Below are 21,758 nucleotides of genomic sequence, written 5' to 3'. Positions count from 1 at the left end.
CTGAAATCAACATTTGAAATTCTTGGAAGTATGGAATGACGGAATGCTTCTAATTGAAGGAACTGAAAGTAGATACTTGTGTTTTTGTTTTGTATTTGATGTCATTTTCAGAATTTCAGATAACATTACATTCCAAAAACTAAGACTAAAATACCAATTCCAGCTTAATAGAATGTAATGTATCAAGTTTCCAGTGCTATATAATTGAAATCTGTTCCAGAACCTTTCAAGTTTTTTCTCGACTTGTCTTCATACTTCATACTCCAAGACAGAAATACCCAGCCGATTTGCAGAAACCTCTCTCTGAAATCTCAGAATTCATCATATCTCCAGACGTCTGGTGAGTCAGAAACTTGGTCCCACGAGTGTTTTTTCTCCGTTTCTGCACGGAAATTCTAATGAATTGACTTGTATACTGATAACAATTCCAAAGGATTCCCGAAAGAATTCTCAAGTTTTTCGGAAAATTGCATAAATAATATCAAAAAGTAGCCCAAAATATAATTTGCTACACCTTCAATAACCAAATCAAAAGCGTATTCTTCAGAAAATGTCTCCTTTTTTTGTCACCCCTTTGAACAATTCTTCAGAATATATCAGAAGACGTCAGGAAAATTGAATTGAAAACAGTTCTGCTCCCCCACCCTCTTTTTGCAGTATAAAAAGAGAGGAGAAAGCAACATCTCACATTTTATTCATTTCCAAAAAGGTCACTTCTCATCTCATTTGTAGTTTATTCTTTTCCTTGACTGACTTTGTGTCCAAACTTTTCTTGATGACATTATTCTGAGTACTTGTACTACTACTCCCTCTTTTTTCTTCAAATACCAATTTAATTTTCTTAATTTCATTTAATTTTAAAGAAGGTCAAAACCAAGAAGATCACAATTTCAGAACTAGAAGATCTCTAAAGACTCCTTCCTCATTCTACTCTAAAAATGAATCTTCCTGTTATTTTCATGTGTTCGATGATTCAAATTTTATATCCAATTACAAAAATTGGCCACCACTCTCTGAAAATTGTCTTTGTTTTTTTCCAAAATCCCCCGCAATTTTCCCCATTCCATCCATCCCACTTCTCTCTTGATTCCCGAACTCGTCACGACCTTGCACCTGACGCAGACTCGGAATTAGCTTCGATAACTCAATTGAGTAGGTACATTTACTACAATTTTTATGATTGTTTGCACTTTATTCGATGATGGTTTTGATTGAATTCGTTATAGGCAATGTGCATGGATATTTAGGTGAGCAACACATCAGAAACTTGGAAAAGAGAAATGGTTAACGGATTGAGTAAGAAATCAAATATCAAGTCATATTGAGCAGGAGTAGAGTAAAGTTATAGAGCACAGTAGGGTTGAAGTCAGAATGGCTGGAATTACAGTCTCAGTTTTTGAACAAGATTAATAGCTCCTTTTTTATGAACACATTCGAAACACCAAAACACAATCATCTTCAAGTTTTTGACACGTCTGGAATTCTGTGTTCATGAGGATTCTGAATAGGTTTTAAGGTTTTGCTCAATGTAAAAATGAGCCAAGATACAGGATTTTTGATATTAACTTCCATTACTAGATTTTGAAAAAGATGTATTTAGAACAGACGATGGTCTCTGGATTTCCGAGATAACTGGGTTTTATAATCTTCTTAAATTCGCTAGGTGTAAAATTACTATCAATGATTCTACTTGAATTACTGGCCTCGGTTCAGTTACAGATATCAGAATTTCAAACTTCAGGTGTGTCGAGATTCAACACTTTCCATTTTTATGTTAAAAATTCTCATATTTTACTTCTAGGATACTAGTATTTATGTCATTTTCCATTTCAAATCCTATGAACTTAGAAAAGTTTTCTCATCCCAAAAAATAGTTCCATCCACCCCCACTTTTAAGCACTTTTCACTAATCCGGAACTAATCTTGTTGCCTCACAATCAGCAATAGATTTCTCCAGATCAAATCACAGAATCCATACTCCGTGCCAGACATCTATCAGATAACTAGCTTATCTAGTCTAAGTCTGAAAGAACCTTGTGATGTTTCAGAACTTGCAGCGTAGTCTTGATTAGTCTATTTCTGTTCTATTCTAAAATGTTGTTTCATGTTTCTGGTTTGGTATAATGTAACTATTTTTCTGAGAAACTGTGAAAGTTTGAGTCTCAAAAATCTTCTTTTAAGAATCTTCGAACCTTCTATTGTTTTTGTTCGTATTTTCTTTCTAAGTATCAAGAGAACAACGATGAAGCATCTATAGAACTTTTCCCTTTTTCCAATTCTAAATAAAAACCTTGCCCAGTTCAAAAAGCGAAGAATCACTCGACTATTTCTGTATTGTTTTTTCACCGCGGGCTGCGTCATACTCATAACTTTTTTCTACAATGATTCTTGCCTACTACTCCTGAAAATATCTCCCGATCACACCGTGACTTGAATCTGTAATAAAGGTCTCTCGACGTCAGTCAAGTGTCAATTCGTATTCAGAACCATCGCTTGGTTTTGCAACTGTGTCAACACGAAGACCGCCCCTCTTTTCGTTTAAAAAGGAGACCATGTTCTGATCGAAACCACTCATTCCTCCCACTCAATTCGTATCTTTATCTTTGTCCTTTCCTGTTCTTTTCTTCTTTTTTTATAAATAATTTTAAAACGCTTAAAAATGCCCTTCTCCTAGAAGACGTAGGTATGAGAATACTAAAAACAAAATCAAAAATAGTACGCTCGCGGGGGGTCTCATTCTGACTTCTGACTTTCTTTCGGTTACTGATTCTCAATGTTTTGTTTACTTGCATTCTGAAGATGTTAATGAAGCCGTTAATGGGCCTCACTATCTTTATCTAAAACTCAAAAACAGATTCCTAAATTATGGAATTTTAGCTTGCAACGTTACAAGAATTTGTCAGTGTTGCTGAAAAAGTGATGATTGAATCTGAAAATTATGCAAACAGATCTGCAAAATTTCACCTGTTTCGGAGAGCACGTACACAAATGTTTTTTTCAAGTTTATTTTCACTTCTAAATCGGATTCTTTTTCGGTGGTTGATTTTTTTGAGTATTTCAGTTATCCAGTTTTTCATCAATTTGTTAGAATTTTTAACATTAAAGAAATTTTGACTATTCCATCTCGTAGAAGACTCCAAGGCGGTCATTTTGGTATAATTTTTATTCCAAGACTTTAACTTTGAGACCAATTACGACTCACATAAGTTTCTACTATCAGCATCTCAGACTTCAGAAAAAACTGATTCATATCAGCTACTACTCTGATTTTCTTTCACATAAGAATCCACTTCCAGCAGATCTCTCTATAACAGATCACCCATAAAGAGACGAAACATCACAAGATCTTGATTTGATCCAGATAGTATCTTTTTTATTTCCAATCCGATTTGAAATCGAGCAAATGTTAATCTACTGGATAATATCAGATTCTTCTGGATAACTCTCATTTACTACGAGACGATAGCTGTAGTAGGGTATATCCCTGATTATCTGATGAGATCCGGGTTATGACACTCCCAAAGAAACCAAATATCAGAACAATGAAGTTGAAAACAATTGATGTTTCAAATGATCCGTTGACATAGATATGGGCTTCCTCAGTTCTTCCTTCCACATAAATTTTCAATAAGGACTTGACGTGAATTGTTAAGCGAAGTGACGTGAATATTTTTCACTTTTGACAAGATGTGTCAAACGATTTAACGTCCTTTGTGATCTGATCCAGAAGAAGAGATGTTCTATTCGAGTCTTCTCCTTTTTTTCATTTTTTCGAGCTGCTTTTTATAATTACGGGGTGTGGGATTACGGAAGATGTCACTACAAAACAACGATAATAGAGGGGTATTTTTGTATCCTTTTGCGATTTTTTGGGCTCAGTGGCATTTCGAACTGAAATCTAGAAACTGAGCACGAAAAGTTTGGAAGAAGGTTCCGAGATACTTTCTAAGCGTTTTTGTTTGAATGTTCTGTAAACTACGCACTTCAATTTCCCGCTCTCTTCCAACCTATAACCTAATTTTCAGAGATTTACCAAACGAAAATCAAGAATAATTCAATTTTGTAACCGTCATATTTGCAGCGGAAATGATCATGAAAACGAGAAGTCGAACCCACTTTTTACTAGGAAATTGAGCTTGATCTTGAAACATTTATTGGCGTATAAAAAGGAGAAAAAGTGTAGAGAGCAATGTCTGCTTTTTCCTCAATATCTGTTGATTATTATTTCATGATTCTTGGAAAACTTGTAGATCTTGATCCACTTTCTAGAAGTGCTCGTGAGAAGTGGAATTTTTGATTTTCAGATCAAGTTCATTCTATATGGATGCGTCTGAAACACCCGCACTTTTGTGAGAATTCTAGTTGCATGAGAGAACATAGGTCGCTGGAAATCCAGTCTCAAAAACAAAATTTTGAAAAGGAGAGTAATGAGAACATGAGGATTCAGAATTTGTTTTCAAATATGGCCTGAGACGTTTGAAAGAGATTCAGAATCCCCCACGACTTTCCTATTTTAGAATTAAAGTTATGTGAGACTACTGTACCTACAGTATACCCCAACCCTCATAGAAATACTCGAGCACACCTGTATTTCGATCCAGCGCTCATCTATGTTTTACTCAATCCGGGTGATTTCATTTCTTGTTTTCGGGATTGTCTACGGATAAGTTTTTGTTTTGTATTTGAATCATCTGTTGATTTGCCATAATCCCCTCCACCAGTCACTTCCGAAATATTTATTCATTCCGCTTCGAAATTTCAACGCTTTTCACTAAAAGTGCTTGTTCCATAATAGTAAGTGCATCCGCTTTTGTGTTTGAATATATCTGAAAACAACTGTCGTCATTAACGAAATAATTTTTTTGTGAGAAAACAAAATGAGTGACAAAAAAGTTTTCAAGTAGTGCGGTTTCTAAAATTGAACTCATTATTTCTGTTGTTTATATAAGAGTTTGATTCAGAAGAGCACGACGGAAACGGTATATTTTTCATATTGAACTTCTTGAACCCAAGACCATTCAGAACGGTTTCAAAACATCTCAGTTTCCAATCGTCCGAAGTTTCTCTTTTGGACAAAAACTCCAAAAAACGCTTTCCAAACACGGAACCAACTGTTCGGAACTAATAAGAGGATCGTGTGAAAATCCTCATAATCGAAATTAATTTCCTGCTCACTGACATCATTTGCGAGGTGTTCCAAATCACTCACGAGTTCTTGTTTTTCAAAAAAACATGATCATTTTTTTCTTTACAAACTTCAAACCGCCAGTTTCCACTGGCCTCTAGAAGGTGTTACCTGAAACTACAACGGAGCACTGACGTCCAAAATCAATTTACATTCTCAAATACGTCGACACCTTAATTTGATCTACTCTATCGCTTTTTTTCGACCCAGCCCATTTTTCTCTTGATAGAAGAAGAAGCATAGTTCATCCATATACATCAGCTTATCCCGGAGACTCCGCCCCTTTTATCTGCTCCACCTCTTCTCCTCGCTTTTCTACGAATTCATCTGAATTCTGAAAACAGAAAAAATTTTCAGAGTACTTGTCTTCTGAATTTTCTCCGAATGTCTTCATTCTACCAGCTTATTGTTGTATTCACAATTCTTGCACTCTGCAAATCCTACGGTAAGTGTCAACTAGCACTATAAATAGAATATCAAATTCCACACTTTCCATTTCTTTTAGTGGTAGTCGTTGATCCAATTGAAAGAATAGACGAGGAGGCGGCGGCATCTGATCCACAGAATCCTGCTGTCGCACCCTCCGATCCTATTCTCCTTCGGAAGAGAAAGTCGATTCTAGTGGGACTCAGCGAGCACACCGAGGAGGTCTGTCCAACCAAAATTCGACAAAATCATCGGCCACAATATGGACATAGTGAGTTTCCTCCGTTTCAAACGAGACCCAAATCTTTCAAATCACAAAATTTTCAGTCGCCAACGGAAGTCGAGTCGAGATCCAGCAAGACGAGGAGAGCTTCCTGGAGGCCACTTTTGTAGAGTGCCTCGGAGAGAATAGACCCCCATGCCATGGTGTTGATCACGATTTGTAAGTTTAGAAGGGGGAGTGGAGACAAAACAAAATAGTTTTGATTCCAGGTTCATCTCGGAATGCGTCACAGTCTATGAGCACAGGCCAGCCAATGTTCGAGTCGTCAAGTCAGGCGGACCATTCTTCGCAGCTTCTATTCGGGTAAGTTTGGGTGGAAACTATGAGAATTTCTTGTTAGGTTAACCTGGGTGCATTTAGCTTGAAATTCGAAAATAAGGTAAATCGATTATTAGCATTCCAACTCTGAATTTTAAACCAACAAAAATATAATTTGAGTCGAGATATGACACCTTGAAACCAGCATGTGAACTCGACGATTTATCAGCCTAAGAGTTTCTTGTCTTTTTCGGAACGATAAAGAGACGATAACGAGTGAATAACGACTAATTTTTTTGTGAATCTTTATTTCACAGTAGAATCCCTGATACCCAATCAATCTGTTAGACAGTTTTGTGACAAATGAAAATACCGTAATTCCAAAGAATGCTGAAAAACGAGCTAAGCCCCCTTTGGGCAATATTCGGATACTCTTCTTGAGTTTTTTAGTGATGTAACTTATTCAGGTTAATATTTCTAAAGTGTTGACATCAAATCTAAATCTTAAGGGTCCAATATAGTCTATTAGTTTCAAAATTTAAAACCGTATTTCCTGAGAGTTCCGAACGACAAGCATTATTCAAATTAACTCTACAATTTCCAGGTCCCAATCCTCTGCGAATGCCGTCTCCGTCGTCAATTCAAGGCATTTGACAAAAAGAAGTAAACCCTCCAACCGGATCCCTTCAATAGTTAGCTGTCTATAGCCTCAAACCGTGCCAATCGATCTGATATTTTTCCGACTTGATCTCTTTTTTTCCTATATTTTCTCATCCTACTCACCGCTCTTTTCTTAAAGTTTTGGTGCCACACTATCCCTCTATATTTATAACTATTAATACTCATTGATGTTCCAGTTCTTTTTCTATTTTTGATACCTATCCATCTACATTTACCCCCCTTATATACATATATATTTTCGTGTATCTCTTTTATGTTATGATCTGCATTTATTTTGCCTCTCCATTGTCTCTCCATTGTCCCCATTTCAGTTCTTTTTCTTTTTTTTACTAATTCATTCATGAAAAAGAAGAAGAGAAAGAAACCTGCGGGCGGAAACAAGATCTATTAAAGTTATTCATTTATTGTTTGCAAATCTTCATTCTTTTCTCATTTTTTCAGAAAAATAATAGAGTGACAAATTCTTTTTGCGGATGGGAAAAATATTCTTTGAGAATTTGCAGAGATTTTTTTGAAAGATCAAGGATTTACAGATGCAGGGGATCTGCCTGCAAGTGTTCAAGATTTCAGATTGTACTGGAAAACTCACTAATGGTTAGCCAGCTATAATTCAATTCTCTTTTTCCTTTTTGATTCAATTCCTACTGACGTCTTTAGACAACTTGGTTAGACTAATAGTGAATCAAGGTGACCATAGACTCCAGAAACTTTTTTGGAGTTTTAGAGTTCGAGTTCGGGAGCGGAAGGATAGAGGAGTTGGAGTTGAAGTTTTCTCTGAAACAGTTCTCGAATACCTCACTTCATACTAAGAACAGATCAATAGATTTTTAACGATTGGGTAAAATTTTGAACTACATAGAGGTGTTGGAATAATATAACACTTTGACCTTCGGAAGTTATGGATCAAAATATAGAAAATAAGACTTTATTCTCATTTGATCTGCTCGACTTCGGCTTGGAGTATGTTGGAGTGAATTTCTGAAGAGATTAATAAACTTCAATCGTTCTCAAATTCCCCAAACAATACAAGAGGTTACCATATATACAGAATCCGAGAGCAGGAAAAACCAAAACTTTTCCGAAAACGATTTCCTGCTTCATTTTTATTACAATGAATAAAATATTTTTCATCCCTTTTCGTTACAAACAATAACTATTTTGTAACTGTTTCTCTTTATGTTTTGTTTTATTTTTTGTTGAATAGTCACCAGTTCATACATTTACATAAACACGTGACAGTGTTCTGTCGGTATGGTAAACCGTTATGTCTGTTGATGTATTTGTTGCTGGAAAGCCATAGATTATAAGTCATAATTTGAATATGAAGATTTCAACCTTGATCATGAATGGTGATTGGAAATTCCAATTTGGAATGTATTACGATACAGTAAGACTTACTGAGTGCGTGATGAAAAACAACGGTTTCAGTTGAAAGAAAGGAAGTTTAAAATTAAATTTAAGATGAACTTCGAACTCCAGACAACCAATGAAGAAACCGGTTAAATGTTTTTGAACCCATACCAAATCATCTGGATTATCCGTTGTGAACCATCACAGGGAAACTACAATTCCGGTGTCCAATATTGAATTCAATTTTTTTTTGTTTTCATTAAAAATCCCATTACAACTATAATTTGAAAATCTGAATAACATGTTCCGAAATTTGTATTTAGGTAGTTCTTTTTATGTCATGGCTGGACACAACTAGTACACCGCTTTTGCCTGTTCATTACTGTGTTATTGTTTTTCTTCATCTACAAATAATTCTCATGTGACACCGTTCCCAAGATATTTACCGTTCTCACAGTCATGATTCATCGTATTTTTGAAATATTATTTTAACCGAAAAACAATACTTTACAAGTTCCCACCGAACACTGATTCAGTGGGAAACGTGAGGAATCTCCACTGGACGAAAAAGAATTCAAAAACACACGACAGTTGTTGTTTATTTGAAAACAATACTGATTCAATGCTTCAGTTCATTCATCTTCATCGTTTTTATTTCATTTTGTGTAACAACACCAATCGTTTCGGCTCAAGGACAGCCCATCTTGTCGTCTCGTCTCGTCAATTTCCACCAGTGTTGAATCATACTTGTCGACTGCGGTGACTACCTGTTTGTACCGCCCGAAAGTATATAACCAATTATCGGTTTTCATTTTTCGATCTTTTTTTTATTTCCATACTTTCCATATTTTTATTTCCATATTTTCAGTCAGAAAAGAAATATCAAGTTTTGATAAAGATTCTTCGTTCTTTTTTCCTATTGTTCAAAACAAAAAGAAGAATTTCAGAATGCGAATTTCCATTCTTCTTTTGGTCTTTCTCTCGGTCGCCCTCGCCTGTGACATCATCGTTCATTTGAAATCGGACACTGACAAAAAGTTCAGTGGACAAATTGCTGCCAGCAATGGAAAGAAGTCTGAGAGGTTTGTTATAAATATCTGAAAGTAAACTATATTAAACAATTTTTAGATGGAGTTATTTGAAGAAGCTTCAGAAGAACACTTTCCAACAAAAGGCTGATGAATGTGGATTGAAAGATTGGGAGATCACTACCTGGGATGAGTACGGCAAGCCAGTCTCCACTGTCAAAGTTACTTTGGATGGAATTGGAAGAGTCACTTACAAGGTTGGAGATGATTTGAAGCCAGTTCAAAAGGATCGTCAAGGAGCTATCTGCAAGGGACAATGCGCGCCATTATAAATTTGATTCGATTTTTACGGACGGAAATAAGTGATAAAACTAATTCATTTTCTTGGTTGGAAGATAACAGAACACGACATTTTATGAAACTTTTCTCCGTTTGATATTGTATTCAAGGCGAGGTAAAAATATGTACATGTTTAAAAGTCAAAAAAGTAAATGGCAAACTGAAAAAGAGAGTAGCGGGAGGGGAGATGATGGCAATGTTGCGATTAATTGAGGAATCGAATAGACATTTTCTCTTCAATGTCCGTTTTTTCCATTGCTCTACAGAATTCTTCAAATGAAATCTTGCCATCACGATCTGCATCAGCTTCTTCGATTGTTCGGTCAGCAATTTTATCCAATTGATCAGATGTTATATTTGCGCCAACCATACTGTTCAAAATCACTTTAAATTCTTCACGAGTGATATAGTCGTTCTTGTTCAGGTCGTACATTTTGAAGGCGACTGTAAAAAAGGAGGGGTAGATGTAGTGTAAAATCGTAGTTTAAACATTGAAACTTACACAATAATTTGTCTTTTCGCGAGTTCAATGCATTCTTTTTCACTCGGGAAATCGGTTGAAAGTGGGCGAGAATTCTGACAAACTGACGGAAATTCAATTGCTGTTCTTCGTTATCACCGTTTGACGAGGCCAATGTGAAGAATGCGTCAACGATTCGATCGCCAAGTGGGTTCACCGCCAACTCGGGAACATTTAGAAAGTCATCTCGAGAGAGGTATCCTTGTCCTGGAAAACGAGCAATTAAATTGATGACTTCCCTTATTAATGAGTAAAACCTTTTTTATCTAACGATAAAAATCTGCTGTAGAGTCGAACAATTTGGTTTCTGTTGACTGAAGGAAAAAATTCAAACGATTTCATTTCAATCAATTACTTACATTCCGTTTCATTCATGATTTCTTCGATTTCTTCATCTCTTAACATCAATGAGCTGCTGTTTCCCATTTTGAAAAAAGCTGGAAATGTTCGACGTTTGATAGGGAAAAGGGCGGAGAGAAATGGGAATGAATTCTGAAAATAAGAGCAAACACGAAATACATTCGAAACTCCGCCCACAAATGAACTATGTTTTGCATAATCGGACGGTAAGAGAAGAGAAAAACCACATGTACCGATGAAATCAGTAGACAGTGGAAAACACAGTTCGGTGAAAAAAGAGACGATGTCCTTGATAAGTGTACAGATAGAAATGAGATATGGCCACTATCGATTAGCCACAATCGTTTAAAACGAGGATAACGCGGAGAGAAGTCGGAGAAGAAAGAAGAGACAACTATTGATTTTCAAAGCAACTGTCTTATCTTTATGAAATGGACGTAGTCATCATGCCAGGGAGGCAATAGGCACATAAACAGGAAAGTAAAGGCGACTGACGGGGTGGGAGGACACGATAAATAAGAGTAATTGAAGAAAACACGTGAAGAACTAAAGAAAATGTGATAGTGAACAACAACAATTCAACACAAAAAAGTTAACAATTTATTTGGAAGGCGCCTGCATTCGGTTCGGGTTGTACGTATCGAATTCTTCCTCGTCTTCATCGTCGACGTCCTCATCCTCATCATACGTCCCCTCCTCCTCTTCCGATTCGTCATCCTCCTCTTCGCTTTCACTGAAATAAACAAGAATTTATTTTACTGTCATGCAAAAGAGTGTCGGTATGGCATATGATGTCATTGATCTAGCGTATTGTATCTCTTGCAAAATGCATATAGAAAGGTTATTATAAATCACCCGCAGCCAGTTATTTCTGAGAATAAATGTACGGGGTTACGAGGGACATCTGACCGCTCAAAGAAATATCAGTGGAACAAGACGATCTTTGATGGATGTTCACTGTACCTTGGTGGAAGCATATCGTCATCAATCATTTGGTCATTCGTGTTCCCGCGCTTTGATTCTCGAGTCATTTTCAGAGCCTGTTCCTCGAAGCACGACGGCCATTTCCCGAGCTCTCGAATGTAGAGCACGTTCTCCTGATCCAAAATGTATTCGATCTCTCCTTTAACCTGAAAATTAGATAAATATAAAACATGAAGCAATTTTTTATCCAAGTTTTACCTTGTCCCCTTCAGCAATCGGTCGAACAACAACGAATTGGTCGCGACGGAGCCAAACGGCTTTCCGAAACTTTGTTGGCATCGAAACGACGTAGCTGTCGCCGTTCTGATCGTATACTTCATGCAGGTTGTTTCCTCGCGATTGCCGGACCTGTGCAATGATATCTTCTTCAGCAAGTTCATAGAACTCGCTTCCAACCTAGAAAACTAAATAGTTCGAATGAACTGAAGAATAAATTATGAATAACCTTGTTGGTGATGTATCTCTTTTTAGTAGCGGCAGACATGATTTCGTGTCGAGAGAGTTGTGTGGTTCAAGTTGGGAAGTAAACGATTAATGTATCACTTCTTCTACTTATACGCATAAACTGGGGGAAGGCCCTGTAAATCGAACCTGAAATATATTGATTGTTGAACCGAATAAAATTTTTTGCAACTAATCAAAAGGAAAATTCTAGAACAAGAAAGAATTCATAGGAAAAACTCTAGAAATTGCGAAAACTGATAAAAAATTGTTGACGCGATACTGCCAACGAACTGGCGTGTTTCTAGTGAATTGGCGCTAAACTCGATATGCCGATTTACGGAGGTACTGGAGTGTTTACGCAGTTGTTTAACGATTGAACAATTCAGCAAAAATCTTGAAGATAATAAATATAATACAAATAGTTTATTTCGAGTAAGAATAGAGAGATCGAAGTTATCAGCTGTCGGTGGTTGAATCAGCCGTTTGAGTTGGAATCGAAATGTTTGGGCAAGAAGGTACAATTATGTTGTCGAAGTCGGAAGCAACTGCGGTGAAAGAAGTCGGGTACTTTTGTTGTTCCAGTTGTGTAATGAGGCTGGTTCCTCGGAAGACGTTGAGCGGAACACTGTTCGAAATGTGGTGCTGACTGCTGCTCGGTGTCGAGTTTTTTAGCATAAGATTACGTGTCTTCTCGCTCATTTTTGTCTGAGAAGAGAAGGTTATGAAGGTTTCTATTGCAAACACATTTGAAATCAAGTATAGGTAATGTGAAAGACATGGTAATAAAGAATGAGAAAGCTAAAAGAATAGCTTTATATAACAAATTGAAATAAACATAACAACAAAATTGGTAACAATGAAGACCCGTTTTCAAATGATTTTTCTTTTCACACAGCTTCTGCGACCCCTTCTTGCTCATCTTGCTCATCTTCTACAGCTTCTTCATCCTCTTCCTCAGACGTCCACCATCCGATACATCCCAATCCAGTGCTAGCCATAGTTCCTTTGATTTCCATCGACTTCTCCGTCTTTTGCTCTTCCATACTCAAATCTGGTTTGAGATCTCTGTAAAAGTAGTGATTAATGTGGTAATTTGTCAACTAAAAACGCACTTGAAAATGATTTCCGTTGTTCGGAATCTCACAATCTTTCCAGGATCCATGTAAAGTTTCGCTGGTGGATCGCCGTCTTCCTGTGCATATTCCCAATACCAAACTTGTCCATCCTCTTCGAAAACGTGAGGTTCTGGAAGTTTCTCTGCCGGAACAAAGATATCTTCGAAGAATTCGATGGAAAGAGTGAGACCTTGCCGAGAGGATCCTATCACTTTGGCTTCGATCACTTCATCGACAAACGGTCGGAATACAATCATCCGGAACTGAAAATCAGAAACCTTTGAATTGAAACAATACATTTTTCGAAATACCGTCACTCTTGCTCTGCAATCTCCTTCTCCCGGTAGAATGAACGAATCGCCAATTTCACTGATATCGTAAACACAGATACAGAGACCGAGGTCCGGAACGACCTTATTTGCGAGACGCTCGTTGAGTCGCTTCTTAATCACCATTTGCTGATCCGAACTCAGCTGATGTGGCTTGATGGATACCGTGTCGCGGAGAAGTGACAGGATGAACATTCTGCGTTAGAACATTATTGTGTGAAACTGAAAACGCTGAAAAAAATACAAAAAAGGAGGATTTCCAACCAATAAACCAGCAAAAATATTTGAGATAAAAGATAAAAACATTCATTATAAGTGAAATTGAGAAAGGAATAAAACAGGTTAACAATACTGAACTTGAACAAAAAAAAACAACAAAATTATTCAAACAACGAGATATTTTTCATAAATTGCCCGTGCAGCGTAGTGATTTCCAGAGGTTCTGTAGATAAGGGCCAAGTTGTGAGCAGCCATTTTTCTCAGATCGTATCTGAAATTAATTGATTCAATTAACTTTGATTGTGTTTCGTTTCAACTTACTTTTCTGCGGGAACAATAATCTCGTTGCCATCATCGTCGAAAGCGAACACATTCGGAGGAGCCGCATGAAGAACTTTATCGTAAAAGTGTTTGGCAAGAGGAAGAATTGACATTTGATGAAACATTCTTCCAATGTTGTAATAGACTTCTTGATTGCAAGTTCGTACTCTCGAGTACTTTTTCATGAATGCGATTCCTCGAATTCCGATGAGATGTCGACTTGAGAGATCTTTTTTGCACGACATGTGAGTGAAAGTGAGTGCGAGTAAGAGACAAATGAGTGGGTTCCGTCTGTTGTTCACCCAAACACGAAGGTATTCTCCCATCGCGTGTCGATAAGTTCCAGTAATCAATGAGTTATTTCCAGAGATCGCTTGAAGTGCGTGATTATCCTTGTTCTTTACGAGAGCTCTCATGATGAAACGGTGGTAGCAGACGTTTTGAGAATTAACAAAAACGTAGTTCATCGCATTGAAAAGTCTCTTTTGAAGCATATCGGCGTGCTTCGCGTTTTCAGGTTCAGTGGGAACCATCTGAAAACAAAATTCATGTCAAATGAAGAGCTGATATTAGGAATTACCAAAGCGAAAGTGTAGTAGAACCGGACATATTCAAAAGCTAGATTCCAACAACGAGCTTTAATAGCGCAGTAGTATACTAGATTTTGGAATGTAGTTGTTCTGGAAATCAATCAATTAAACTAAATGACTTAGCAGCAGTTCTTACTTATCAGCTTTGAAAAGTGTTGGATGAAGGAATGCATAGCAACAGACAATGAGAGCGTCTTGATGTTTCTCCATTTTATTCAAGCATTCGATCAATTTGAGACAGTAGTCGTGTATCTGAAAAGAATAATTCTTAAATATCAGAAACTTGAGGATCAATTTACATCAGTTCCTGTAAGTGTTGTAGTGTAGACTCCATTTGCTTCAACCATGGCTCCGAGTCGTTTCACTAAACGCTCCCAGTTGGTATGCTTAATCACGTTGAATGCACATGTCTTCAAAGTGTTGCTCAGAGCAGGAGCTGGAAAATAATTAATGTTTTTCATAACACAATAATGACATACTTGTTAATTTTCCTTTTGCCACACGACGCTTCTTGAGCACTTCAGGAGCTACATACACTCTATAAAAGTGTGGAGCGAGCATCATTCGTGTGATACGAACGAATTGGTCAGAGTCTCCCGACTCGAAAAGTACATCAGATCGACGAGCGAGAAGACGTTCGTCCGGTAGAGCTGATCCAACTTCCAGATCGTAATTTTCGAGAGTTTCAAGAGCTGCATCAAACAGTCCCGCTTTTTGTTGAAGAGTGGAGAGATGAATTCGATTGTCTACATGATCCGGTTGCAACAGCAACACTTTGTTGAATGCCTCCATAGCTGCTGCGTCATTCTTCTGTCCCATCTCGAGCGTTCCCTTCAAATACCAGTACGCTCCAGACTCCTCATACTTGTAGCTTGGGTTATCACTTAATTTCTCGAGGAATTTCATCGCAAACTTCGGATTTCCTTGATTCTTGTAAAGCCTAGGAACGTCCAGCAAACACGCCTCGTCTTCTTCCATCTCGAACGTTCTATTCAAAAGTTTTGCCTCCAAATCAGATGACTGCTCAATCTCATTGAGACTGAAGAGACAGAAAACGAGATGACAATGCATTCGAACTGGGAACGCTTGCTCAACGATTTCGTATTGTACATTTCCGATCGGTGGGAATGGGATACATTCATATGTTCCGTTTGTGTAGGTGATCTGAAACAAACCATTGATATTATGAAGCTCAAATTGATGGCTTACCAAGCATGCAGGCTCTTTGGAAGGCATAAAGAGAGCTCTCACTCCTTCACACAACGAAAGAATCGATTTACCAGCTTGTTGAAACTTCTTTCTCGCAATATACATTCCAACGAGAGTATCATGTTGAGCTTCTGCATTTTCTCCGAACTCTCTACTCCGCAATACGAAAGCTTCCAACGATTGAATCGCCTTATCTTCATCATTCATGGTGATATAATATTGAGCAACTTTACGAATCAATTCACGGAACCACTGAAAATCGACTTGCAAAATCTCATTATTAATCAATTGTGCTGCTTGAAGGCGCGTCTTCATTGCCAATGGTCTCAGATTCAGTTGATCAAGCATTTCGATTCTTTTCTCGTAATACTGCCAGTTCTCATTGTTCAAATGAATAGCTCTATCGTAACAGACGGCAGCTTCCTCTATTCTTCCCAGTTTGTTCGCTTCATCTCCCCAATGAACCCAGTCATCGGCGGGGGTTTTTGGATTCAGATGAGACGCCAACAATCCGAATTGAAGTGCTTTCTCGCGATCACCCTCTTGTTCATAGACTGTCGCAATCTGTTGATAGGCGACGGCATGTCTGTGATCAGTACGAATGACTTCTCGAAGCAATTCCATAGCACCAGTGATGTTTCCTTGTGCTGCATAGACATTGGCCATTCCAAGTAGCGAATCCAATCGTTTTCCCTTCTTACGATCACGATGACTTTCTGCTGGAGCAGTTGACGAGCTGGCTTCTCCACCATGAGGCTCCAACTTCACCTGTTTCAATGGTGCAGCGCGTTCTTCGCTATTTCGATCGAATTGATTTTTCAACGCCTCAGCCAAGTTTAGAGGTGATGAAGTTTCCTCAGCTGGACGTCTCTCACCGGACATTAACTGAAAACTGTTTGAGTATTAGTTCACGAACAATCCGTTAGATTGGCTAACCTGTGTCATAATGTATCTAGCTTCTTCTGGAAGTGCATTATATCTATCTACGCCTGAAGGCGGCTCATCCATATAATTAGGATGTGGCATATCTTCCACTTCTCCCATCAGTTCTCTATCTTCATCCTCATCATCCTCATCGTCTTCAGCCGTGTCGATCTCCTCTCCCTCTTCGTCCATATCATCTGGAGCTGGACGTTTCCGTTTCGTTCCCAACTCTTCTCGCAACGTTTGCCCACCGGTGACTCTCATGAATTGATCATAATCGTACTCGTTTCTCATGAACATGTTGATGGCATTGACTAAATCCTCATCTTCTAAAGCCGGCGCAGCATGATCATTTCCTCCTTCGTCTACCCGTCCTAGAGTCGCTAAATGCGGTTTAATATCAACTCCAGCTATCGTTCCGTCATCCAAATCTTGACTATGATCGTATTCCTCTTCTTCTGGAAAGTCATCGTCGTGCTCCAGAATATTTCCATATTCCTCCTCTTCCGGTCGACTATTCGATGTTGACGGTTGGTCCATTCTTCTGAAATTTTCGATTTAATTCAATTGTTGTTATTTCACAAAAACGTTTTTGCCAAAAAGTTTCAAGTAACAATGCGTTGAATAACGCAATGAAATGATTCTGAAAGAATTTACATTCTAACCAAGTTTTTATTGTAATGGTAAAAATGAAAGCAATGAAAAGTGAAAAAGTAAAAAATCTAAAAATTAAAATTCAACAAGGGATAACAAGGGTGTACATAAAATGGTTAAGGATGTATGCAAAATCAACAAAGTATGAAAATGAATTAACTCTAACAGCCAATGAAATCAATTGTATTCCATTGGAAGACGGTTTGGACCAGAGAACGGCTCGAATGGATCGAACGAATCATTATGTTGGTTGTTTCGATTCTGATATCCACCACGACGATTTCCTCCATTGAAATTTCCTCCACGTCCACGTTTGAAACCGCCATCGTTGCTACCGCCATTTGATTGCCTCTTCTAAAAATAAATTATTGAATGCATGCATTTCTAGTTTTAAAAACCAACTCTGAAGTTATTATGATGGTTTGGTCCACCACCGCCACCTCTACCACCTCCTCCACGATGGAATCCTCTTCCTCCACGACCTCTTCCACCGCCTCCACCTCCAAATCGTTCATTACCAACTCCACCGTATTTCGTTTGGATTTGTTCGAGCTCTTCTGGTGCTAACAGCTGCATTCCCTCAATGAACTCGTCTTTCAGTGTTATCACAAATTTTGGGTAATCGGCAACGACTCGGTTTCTGGTCATTTCGAGAATTGTGTTATCCGGGAGGACGCCATAGAATCTGTCTGGATTTCCGTGAACTTCCATATAAACATTCACATCTTCAATGCCACGTTCGATAAATGGCTTCAACTTCTCGACGTCGAGGTCACTCTCAGAAACAATGCATCCGTACTGACGTGGTTTGAAGAACTGTTTCAGAACCGTTGCTATTCTAATAGTCTCTGGGATGTTTGCAACAGTCTTCTCGAATACTTCAACGCCACCATCTTCAGTCTGTTTCTTGAACGTAAGTTTCAGATTCCAGAACAGAGTATCTGAGTGTTGTTCGTGTCTACTCTCGTTTCCTGCTTCGTTCGTAAATCCCAACCAAACATGACGGAACCTGGCAGCATTCAATAAGTATCGCTCAGTTGCGGAGTTTGTCTGAAATTAAAAAATCAGCCTACAAGGGCACATTTGGAATTTTTCTTACGTTATATCTTAGGGCATTCGGGTCGAATGGTTTCTCTTCTCCATCAGATTGATTCACTTCATTACCTGAAGCGGTAGTTTGATCTGCTCCTAATCCAACTTTCTCCTTCATAACATGCATGAATTTTTGATCTTCGATAGACTTTTGTGAGTCGTATTGCGATAACTTGTCAACCTTTACGAATGGTTGCCGTACCCCATCACACTGAAATGAGATAATTTGTAACAACTCAGGTTTCAACAAAAACTCACGTCATTTTCTGCTTTGTGCCGTTTAGAACAATCTAATGAACACGTACGAAGATCACATCTTGGACATCTGTACTTGAACTCGACTTTCAGGCAAACTTTGCATAATTTGGGGTCGACGACCTCCGGCTCTGTTGGTTCCGTTTTCGTCTTCTCTTCTTCAATTTTCCGCTTGTATGCGTTTATCACGTCTTCTGGAGATTTTTCTTCGTCGTCAGACGATGGATAGTTAATCAATACTGAAAAAGGAATAAATACGAAAGAAAATATGAAATAATTTAATCTTACAGTTCGGTTGATTAGTAGGTAACTCCATCGGTGCGTCATCGTCGTCATCGGATATTTCTCCGTCTTCTGGTTCTCCTTCAATCTCCTTTTCTATTGATTTCTCTTGAGGAGTCATATCACTGAAAAATCGGAGTGAATGAAACATTATTGAGGATAAGGACTACAAATTGAAATTAAGTTCGATTAGAAAGTTTAAAATTGATAAAAATGATAAATAAATAAAAGTGTCCAGATCTAAAAACAAAAAGAAAAGAAATGAGTAAAAAAATAAAATTGAAATTTTAGGGAGTCTGCACTATGACGTGAGAGTGTTTGCAGACGATGGCCAGGAAATGACGACAAGTCGTTTGGTGGCGGATTCTGTAAAATCTGAAAGTTTCAAAGTTAAAAGTTCCTGGAAAGGGAACAAGATGAAATATTGTTTTTTAAAAATTGAAAAAAAAAAAATTAAAATCCACAACAATCTGCTCAATGCCCCGGTACAGCTGAAAAGAGTTATGTTTGCAAAAAGCTGTGGACTCCCAAAACTTTCAAATACATTTCATTTCAGTGACCCTGAACCGATTCATTCAGATTCTCAACAGATAAATTTCCCTTCATCGCCATTCTCCTTCAATGCCAATAGATGTCATTTCGAATCGTTCGAATCCGCTGCCCATGTTTATCGCGAACGTCATTTAGTAGTTGAGAGAGAGAGAAAAAAGCTATTAGAACACCACGATACTCTTCATTTTCTCTCCTCGAAGTTGTTGTGCACCTGACACTTTTTCTTTTCTCTCGTGTCCATTTTCAGCAGCTTCTCCATTTTTTCCCAACTACTGCATGACCAGTCGACTCGAATAATACTAATACTTGTCGGGGGCTCGCGGCTCGCTCTCCTCCTCCTTCTCGTCGTGCTACGCCCACTTTTGCTTCTTCTTCTTCATTCTCATTCCATTCTTCACGAGTGAGCATGATCTCGTTTTCTGATGAATCAAATATCAGTATATTCTTCTGCTTCTACATTATCATCTTCATAGTTACCGTAAACTTCTGGAGAATTTTGAAGGCGAAGGGAAAGGTGAGGTTGGCGTGTCTTTTTCTCAATAGTACGGTAGCAGAGCGGTTTGACTTGTTCTTCTTGGTAATTATTGAGAAAAAAAATAGTACGATGCAAAAAATACAACAAATGTATACAAAATTTTCTTCTAAATTCAAAAAATTAATGTTGGGTTACTGTAGCTCTAGTGATCTTACTGTAACCTGGGTATCCAGATGACACTTTTCATTCATTTTCGCTCTAGAATTCTGATTCGTATAGATGGCTTCACTACTAAATGTAGACGCGTTGTATAATGCTATAGTGAACGTAATCCGGATTAAAATCTGAGAGCTCAACGTGTTCAAAATGAATTAAATTTATTTAGCAAATGAGATTTGTGTTTACAAAGTGCCAAATAGGAAACAAATTGTTCTTAAGGCTATCAGCTCTACCTAACCTTTTCCAGATCGAAGAACTCCAATCGTTCCCATGTGTTTCTTCTCTCATCTGGCTCCATTTTCTCGGTCTTTTCCTCCCAATTGTCAACATCATTCTCGTCGGATTCTTCAGCCTCATTTTCACTAATATCACTTCCCATACTATCGTCTATTTTCCAACTCTTCTCTCTTTGGTTTATCATGACTCAATGGCTGATTGGATGGTCCCTCTTATCTTGATTTATTCAATCACTCTGTCATATGAGTTACCGGAAAAATTGAAGTTTGGATCGCTCAAAATTTCTAGGTGAGTTATTGAGTTATTTGAAAAACAAAAAACAACGTGATGTGATATTATACTCCCTCGTGGTCTGTTCTGCATAGTACGACTACTATTTCAGAGACATTGTGATATGGATAACAATGCTGATATACGGATTTTTATTCAATTCGTTGAGTCCCTGGGGTATGGTGTCTAGAATGTAGTTGATCCCAAAAAAATATAAATTTTAGATATTGTTACGATTCGTAGGATCCACCATGAAAACGGACATATATCAACGGTAAGGATTCGTAGCAATCGTGATCTACTGGAATTCTAAATAAATCTCATTCAGTCCTTCAATTTCATCGACGCATTCGTCGTTGCTCTCTCGCTCTTCTTCATCTGTCTCCATGGTTACCGAATGTCATTCCGCATCGCGTTTCGAGATAACAGATTTCACATCACTCTTCTTTTCGTCATGATCAAACTGGTAATTAGGGGAGAGGGGAAAATAAAAAACAAAACGTCATTTTGGAATTCTGAGAAAAAGAAAAAAAAAGTTGAATCCGTAGGGGCCGAATTCTAGACATTTGACGTCAACCTCTTTTACAAATTGGGCAAGTGTAGCTCAAGAGATGGGCAAGAGATGGGCAAGAACTGGGCAAAACTACTCGATAATATCTGCAATACATCTTTTTCAGTGTTTCCTTCTCACCAGTGCCTGCTTCCTTCCAGCCATCCCAGAACATAGCCTCACTCTGGAATCCATCGATCCCTCATCATCACCAACTGGACATATCTTCTCTTTGGACAATCTGAAACTCTACGAATCAGTGATTCAAAGTGCCGTTCCACTTCATTATCTTGCCTGGAAGCATGTCTTTTTCAAGAATATTTGATTTCTCTCGCTGGAAATATGTGTTTCCAATCCATGTTAATAAATATCTTCTAAATCTAAAATGAGCATTTTAACAATGTATGAAGATAATAAGCAGTGTGAGCATACACCAACACATCATCCTCATTGAGCTCTGCTTCGTTTGACACATCTGCCAACCAAGAGGGGACCTCAGAATTCAATAATTACACCTTTTCTTATTCAAGACGCTTGTGTGTTTGGATTTTAGAAGGTTTTCTTTAAACCAAGAGGCAATGTTCGAAGAAAATTGGAAAAAAAGAAC

General features: G+C 38.0%; 10 protein-coding genes across 10 annotated transcripts; 3 read left to right on the top strand and 7 right to left on the bottom strand.

Annotated features, from left to right (window-relative positions):
- Positions 1-5,569: 5,569 nt before the first annotated feature.
- GCK72_017599 (uncharacterized protein) lies at positions 5,570-6,819 on the top strand (the record flags this gene model as incomplete). The annotated part of the gene is made up of 5 exons (XM_003112279.1): positions 5,570-5,630; positions 5,691-5,882; positions 5,939-6,053; positions 6,104-6,197; positions 6,757-6,819. 5 exons carry the CDS (start codon positions 5,570-5,572, stop codon positions 6,817-6,819), a joined length of 525 nt encoding a protein of 174 aa, XP_003112327.1.
- A 2,312-nt stretch (positions 6,820-9,131) lies between these two features.
- On the top strand, positions 9,132-9,543 carry GCK72_017598 (uncharacterized protein; the record flags this gene model as incomplete). Its single annotated transcript, XM_003112504.1, has 2 exons — positions 9,132-9,265; positions 9,312-9,543. 2 exons carry the CDS (start codon positions 9,132-9,134, stop codon positions 9,541-9,543), a joined length of 366 nt encoding a protein of 121 aa, XP_003112552.1.
- A 212-nt stretch (positions 9,544-9,755) lies between these two features.
- GCK72_017597 (uncharacterized protein) lies at positions 9,756-10,496 on the bottom strand (the record flags this gene model as incomplete). Its single annotated transcript, XM_003112558.1, has 4 exons — positions 9,756-9,994; positions 10,053-10,277; positions 10,328-10,384; positions 10,430-10,496. The coding sequence occupies 4 exons, from the start codon at positions 10,494-10,496 to the stop codon at positions 9,756-9,758; spliced, it is 588 nt and encodes a 195-aa protein (XP_003112606.1).
- A 534-nt stretch (positions 10,497-11,030) lies between these two features.
- GCK72_017596 (uncharacterized protein) lies at positions 11,031-11,898 on the bottom strand (the record flags this gene model as incomplete). Its single annotated transcript, XM_003112330.1, has 4 exons — positions 11,031-11,163; positions 11,394-11,560; positions 11,613-11,810; positions 11,860-11,898. 4 exons carry the CDS (start codon positions 11,896-11,898, stop codon positions 11,031-11,033), a joined length of 537 nt encoding a protein of 178 aa, XP_003112378.1.
- A 416-nt stretch (positions 11,899-12,314) lies between these two features.
- Positions 12,315-12,557, bottom strand: GCK72_017595 (uncharacterized protein; the record flags this gene model as incomplete). Its single annotated transcript, XM_003112502.1, has 1 exon — positions 12,315-12,557. The coding sequence occupies one exon, from the start codon at positions 12,555-12,557 to the stop codon at positions 12,315-12,317; it is 243 nt and encodes an 80-aa protein (XP_003112550.1).
- Positions 12,558-12,745: 188 nt separating this feature from the next.
- Positions 12,746-13,497, bottom strand: GCK72_017594 (uncharacterized protein; the record flags this gene model as incomplete). The annotated part of the gene is made up of 3 exons (XM_053732160.1): positions 12,746-12,923; positions 12,971-13,236; positions 13,285-13,497. The coding sequence occupies 3 exons, from the start codon at positions 13,495-13,497 to the stop codon at positions 12,746-12,748; spliced, it is 657 nt and encodes a 218-aa protein (XP_053581073.1).
- Positions 13,498-13,686: 189 nt separating this feature from the next.
- Positions 13,687-17,105, bottom strand: GCK72_017593 (uncharacterized protein; the record flags this gene model as incomplete). The annotated part of the gene is made up of 8 exons (XM_053732159.1): positions 13,687-13,792; positions 13,843-14,375; positions 14,423-14,522; positions 14,569-14,684; positions 14,732-14,868; positions 14,912-15,596; positions 15,642-16,526; positions 16,578-17,105. The coding sequence occupies 8 exons, from the start codon at positions 17,103-17,105 to the stop codon at positions 13,687-13,689; spliced, it is 3,090 nt and encodes a 1,029-aa protein (XP_053581072.1).
- A 291-nt stretch (positions 17,106-17,396) lies between these two features.
- Positions 17,397-18,969, bottom strand: GCK72_017592 (uncharacterized protein; the record flags this gene model as incomplete). The annotated part of the gene is made up of 5 exons (XM_003112372.2): positions 17,397-17,573; positions 17,622-18,269; positions 18,319-18,522; positions 18,570-18,805; positions 18,855-18,969. The coding sequence occupies 5 exons, from the start codon at positions 18,967-18,969 to the stop codon at positions 17,397-17,399; spliced, it is 1,380 nt and encodes a 459-aa protein (XP_003112420.2).
- Positions 18,970-19,643: 674 nt separating this feature from the next.
- Positions 19,644-20,473, bottom strand: GCK72_017591 (uncharacterized protein; the record flags this gene model as incomplete). The annotated part of the gene is made up of 2 exons (XM_053732158.1): positions 19,644-19,853; positions 20,333-20,473. The coding sequence occupies 2 exons, from the start codon at positions 20,471-20,473 to the stop codon at positions 19,644-19,646; spliced, it is 351 nt and encodes a 116-aa protein (XP_053581071.1).
- A 262-nt stretch (positions 20,474-20,735) lies between these two features.
- On the top strand, positions 20,736-21,476 carry GCK72_017590 (uncharacterized protein; the record flags this gene model as incomplete). The annotated part of the gene is made up of 4 exons (XM_003112638.2): positions 20,736-20,778; positions 20,826-20,875; positions 20,930-21,067; positions 21,279-21,476. 4 exons carry the CDS (start codon positions 20,736-20,738, stop codon positions 21,474-21,476), a joined length of 429 nt encoding a protein of 142 aa, XP_003112686.2.
- Between the last annotated feature and the right edge of the window lie 282 nt (positions 21,477-21,758).

Source organism: Caenorhabditis remanei, chromosome V (assembly GCF_010183535.1).
Source record: "Caenorhabditis remanei strain PX506 chromosome V, whole genome shotgun sequence".
In the NCBI taxonomy this organism is placed as follows: Eukaryota; Metazoa; Nematoda; class Chromadorea; order Rhabditida; family Rhabditidae; genus Caenorhabditis; species Caenorhabditis remanei.
The sequence above is the reverse complement of the archived record's forward strand: the minus strand, read 5'-3'. Positions and strand labels throughout refer to the sequence as shown.